Source organism: Octopus bimaculoides, chromosome 20 (genome assembly GCF_001194135.2).
Source record: "Octopus bimaculoides isolate UCB-OBI-ISO-001 chromosome 20, ASM119413v2, whole genome shotgun sequence".
Taxonomy (NCBI): Eukaryota; Metazoa; Mollusca; class Cephalopoda; order Octopoda; family Octopodidae; genus Octopus; species Octopus bimaculoides.
In genome coordinates, this window is record NC_069000.1 from 16,259,001 (window position 1) to 16,263,488 (window position 4,488).

The window sequence follows — 4,488 nt, forward strand, 5'->3', positions numbered from 1 at the left end:
GTGTGTGTGTGTGTGTGTGTGTGTGTGTGTGTGTGTGTGTGTGTGTGTGTGTGTGTGTGTGCGTGCGTGCGTGCTTTCGTGCGTGTACAGAAAATGCAGGATCAGAAGATGTCTCAGGCTAAGGTATTTTCTGATTTCAAAACCGAAAAACTAACCTGTCTTTTCTGCTTTCGACACTATTTTTTAATTTGGTGATTACTGTTTCTCGTGCCATAGGATATTTAACGCTTTCTTTGAGGGGCTTGTTTATATCATCCAAAGAATTTTGATGATCATGATGATTGTGATGGTGGCAGTGTTTAGTGCTAGGTACACAACTTCAATAGAAAGCCGTTCACATCCAAAGCCGTTCACTTCTTTACTAATACAAACGTGTTGCTGTATTGCAATATCCTTAGCATTCAGCGACATTCTTTTCTGTAGTATTTACTGAAAGTTTCAGAAGTTGCATTCTGTCTGTGTTCAACTTCACTTTAGCCACTCTGCTTTTGGTAAAACAGTGTGAAACTATTTTGGTATAGCGTTTCTGTAAAAGAGTAAAGAGTATATATATATATATATACAAAGTTAGATAGTTGAACACTTAGAAGCAGTTCGCATGGTCCAGCATTAAGTATAGTTTAGTTTCACATGGCAATTGTAGTTTATATTAATGAAACCACCTAATTTATTATTGTGATGCCCCTTGTTCTAAGATTTACATATTTTGATTCGGTTACTTTTCAGCGAGATCTTTCATGAAAAGTCTGGACATTGTTAACCCACCTATTGAAGTAGACAAGACACTGGTCTTCAGATGTGCAGCATATGTCACTGAACTTTATGGTTATAGTAACTTTCTATGGTTTGAAAGAAAACTTCGTGATACTCGTATACATATGAATACAGTAGAAGCTCAACGTCATTTCGAGTGTTTAATTCCAGTAGTGTCATTTCATAGGTACACTGTAAAACACAAGGACGTCGGTTTCACAAACATCACATGTTTTCTGAACGGTGAAACACTCACTAAACTACTCATCAAACAGGCAGGTAAGCAAGTTTTCTTTGTGTTGCCTTCCTTAAAGCTTTTACTTTTTGTTATTGTTGCTGCTGCAGTGAGAGAAAGTTGTGTTGGAAGAGTACAGCAGGGTCCGCCACCATCCCCTGCCGCAGCCTCGTGGAGCTTTAGGTGTTTTTCGCTCAATAAACACTCACAACGCCTGGCCTGGGAATCAAAACCACAATCCTATGACCGCGAGTCCGCTGCCCTAACCACTGAGCCATTGCGCCTCCACTTGATCATAACTCATTGTTATCATATATGATCTTACGACCAACAGCGTAAACGATTTGACTGGCTCCAGCAAAAAGAAAACACTTCGCGAGAGTGCTTCATTTTGTCTGATTGACATAAAATAGGTACTAGTTCATATTTTACAGTTGAAGAACCAGCAATAGGAAAATATAGCGCGTCAAATAAACGCCAAAATAAATAAACATACCTTCTACAAAGAGAATTTCTTTCAATACAAGTATTAAAGATGTATATAAAATATCACGACAGAAATTATTGATTGAATTTCAGCTCAAGTTCAAATTTTTATCACGCATATATACATACGTACACATTTTGCTTTGATTTCGCTTTCCATTGGAAACTAAGATAAAACATTAAACATCATGTTTCTACATATTTTGTTTTCAATTTTTATTTCTAGGAAGCGAGCAGAAACCACTCGGACAAACAAATAATGCAGGTATCTTTTATCTTTTAACGCTTGCTTTCTTTAGTTATTGAATTGTGGCCGTGCTAAGCCATTCTCTAATAGGGTTTTCGTCGAACAAATTAACACCAGTACTTATTATATCAGTCACCATGTCCGAACTGATATGTTGTGGGTACGTAAACAAACCATCACTGGTATATATATATATATATATATATATATATATATATAGCGGCGTACGTACACTTTGTCTCTCATATACATATATACATATATAAATTGTAAATCCAAAAGAAAAAAAATAACAACAAAACTACACGACGGGCTTCCGCGCAATTTCTGTCTGCCAAATTCACTTACAAGTCATTGGCTATTCTTAGACTATTTTAGAAGACATTTACCCAAGGATTGGCCTCGAGCCATACGCCCCCAAGCTTCAACAATCAAATTCATCTCACATGACAACATTGTGACTTGAGTCAGAATTCCTTTTTTTGTACGTAAGTGGCCCTGCCTTATTTAACATAATTCTGAAAATCACAGAAATAAACGTCTTCGTAAGATTCAAAAGTTTATTGAATAAATTCCACCGAGAAATACGAAGCAAACAATCGACATCCGAATATATTTCGGCATAAAACTCTGTCCATGAGTAAGTAAAGCTTTGTTACAATATGACTTAATAGAGTACTCCAAGCAGTGTTGTTAAGTCTAACATGGTCTGAGCCAACAATGGCCAAAACGTTATACTACGTTATATACTGCGTGTAACCAAGACAATCCATGAATGATTACTGGGGAATAAGAGCAACGATGTCGTCGAGGAAACTCTGAGCGTGGAGGGGAAACAATAGATTTGTCTTGTCCGAAGAACTTTCTAGCCGGAGTCCATGATTTAATTCTAAAAATCCTTCGCCTGGCAGTGCTATTGTAAGACACTGCTGGTTCGGGGTAAAGTCTACAAGCGTGGTGGCATTGCCTTTAGCCACATCCGCTCAAAACGCACACTGCACCATAAAAGTGTACTGCAAGCGATCGTACAATTCTTGAGCGTCGCTGCCTTGAAGATTTACGTTCAGAAGCCACAATCATTTGCTGGATGGATCCGGTTATATTTTATCGTGAAAATCGCCCTGTCACTTCTCGTTTTTTTACTTCTACCAGGAAGTTATGACGAAAATGATCGTGTGATAAACGAGACTGAAAGGCAGACACTTTGTTTTTTTTAGCCAAACTCTCATGACTTTTCAAGTTCCAGTTAGAAACGAAAATAAGCGTGGAGAGGGAGGTGCTTCCTCCCAGTAAATTTGTTGGACGGTGGATGAATGTAGCTAGAACTGTCTCAGACTAAACGTGAGCTTGTAGTTTGAGAAGCACGGCGGAGAGAGAAACATTTACCATGATACTACTTGTGAGCACGGTGACTCAGGATCTGTGGGTTACTTGGTTGCCCCAGGATGCATTTCCCTCTGGTAGAGAAATTTGTTGCAATAATTTTCTTGTTGTTATAGTTTTTTCCTTGTTTACACATCTTTATGTAAATTCCCAATATCCTTGATTATTTTTTCTGAGGCGGCGAGCTGGCAGAATCGGGTGCACGTCGGAAAAATGCTTAGCGGCATTTTGCCCGGCTTGACTTTTTCTTTTATCCTTTCGGAGTCGATAAAATAAGTAAAAGTTGAGTACTGGAGTCGACGTAATGGATTTCCCCCTCCCCAAAACTTTCTGGCCTAGTACCAAAATTAGAATGAAATATATTTTTTCTCTCTGTTACAGAAAAATTGTACAGTGCAAATATTATTACTAAGATTTTAACATTTGCAACATACATGCTTTTTATTAGCAATTTGCGTTAAGGATCTCGAAAAATAAGCAACAGAATCCACCTGGTTAGTAAAATATTTTTCATTTTGTTTTCTGTGATTTTGTTATCCTTATATAAAACCTTATTGATTTAATTTGTGCTTACTTTGTGCTTACTACATTGCCTTTTTTTAAATCTCACTCTTGTTGCCATCATCCTTTTTAATGATAAGACTGGCATTGATCAAGCAAAGGTATCGGAGCACTGAACATCCCATAACATCCTTTATTTGTTCCAGTCATTGGACTGCGACCATGTTTGGCCATAACCTTGAAATACCGAACAAATACACTTCACTACTTATCTTTAAATCTGGTACTAATTCGATCGGTCACTTTTGCTGAACCGCTATGCGTTGAGGCTGTATACAAGCAACACTTGTTGTCAAGCGCTGACTGAGGCCAAATACATTTAACGTTTTGGATACTTTAGGACCAGACTGTCGATTTTTAGGCATTATCGGAAAATCTATTTTTCCACGCACTAGATGATGGTCAGTCCAGCTCTCTGCCCCTCTCATGATCCGAACGCTAGAAACGTATTTCATACCACGTTTCCTGATAAGAATATAATCTATGAGATGCCAGTGTTTAGATCTTGGTTGCATCCAGGTGGTTTTATATTTATTTTTCTGCTTAAACAGGTCGCTATTGAGTGCTACTGGTAACATGTAATCCAGTACATCCTGTCGCATGGTCGTGTCGTCGGCCCCACCAGGTTTGCTTGGTGAGGAGGGTTTTGTTGGACACCCTACGGGATGAAAAAACATACATGCATACATACATACAAACAAACTTTCTAAATTGAAAACGCTTCCTTTTTTGCAGGTTACTAACCGGTGAGCTCCTTCGGCTAAACTTACAAGTCGCAGTCAAATAACATTTTTCCGGAAATAAATATTTGATTCAACACCAC

General features: G+C 38.2%; 1 protein-coding gene across 2 annotated transcripts in view; it reads left to right on the top strand.

The window, feature by feature from the left end:
- Nucleotides 1-4,488, top strand: part of LOC106880715 (uncharacterized) — a 35,924-nt gene extending 31,436 nt beyond the window's left edge. For both annotated transcript variants that reach the window (XM_052975196.1, XM_014930796.2), the window contains 4 exons: nucleotides 727-1,032; nucleotides 1,701-1,739; nucleotides 3,486-3,598; nucleotides 4,401-4,488. In XM_052975196.1, coding sequence (XP_052831156.1) covers nucleotides 727-1,032; nucleotides 1,701-1,739; nucleotides 3,486-3,565 — 425 coding nt within the window. In that variant the 3' untranslated portion in view covers nucleotides 3,566-3,598; nucleotides 4,401-4,488. The remainder of the gene's footprint in view (nucleotides 1-726; nucleotides 1,033-1,700; nucleotides 1,740-3,485; nucleotides 3,599-4,400) is intronic.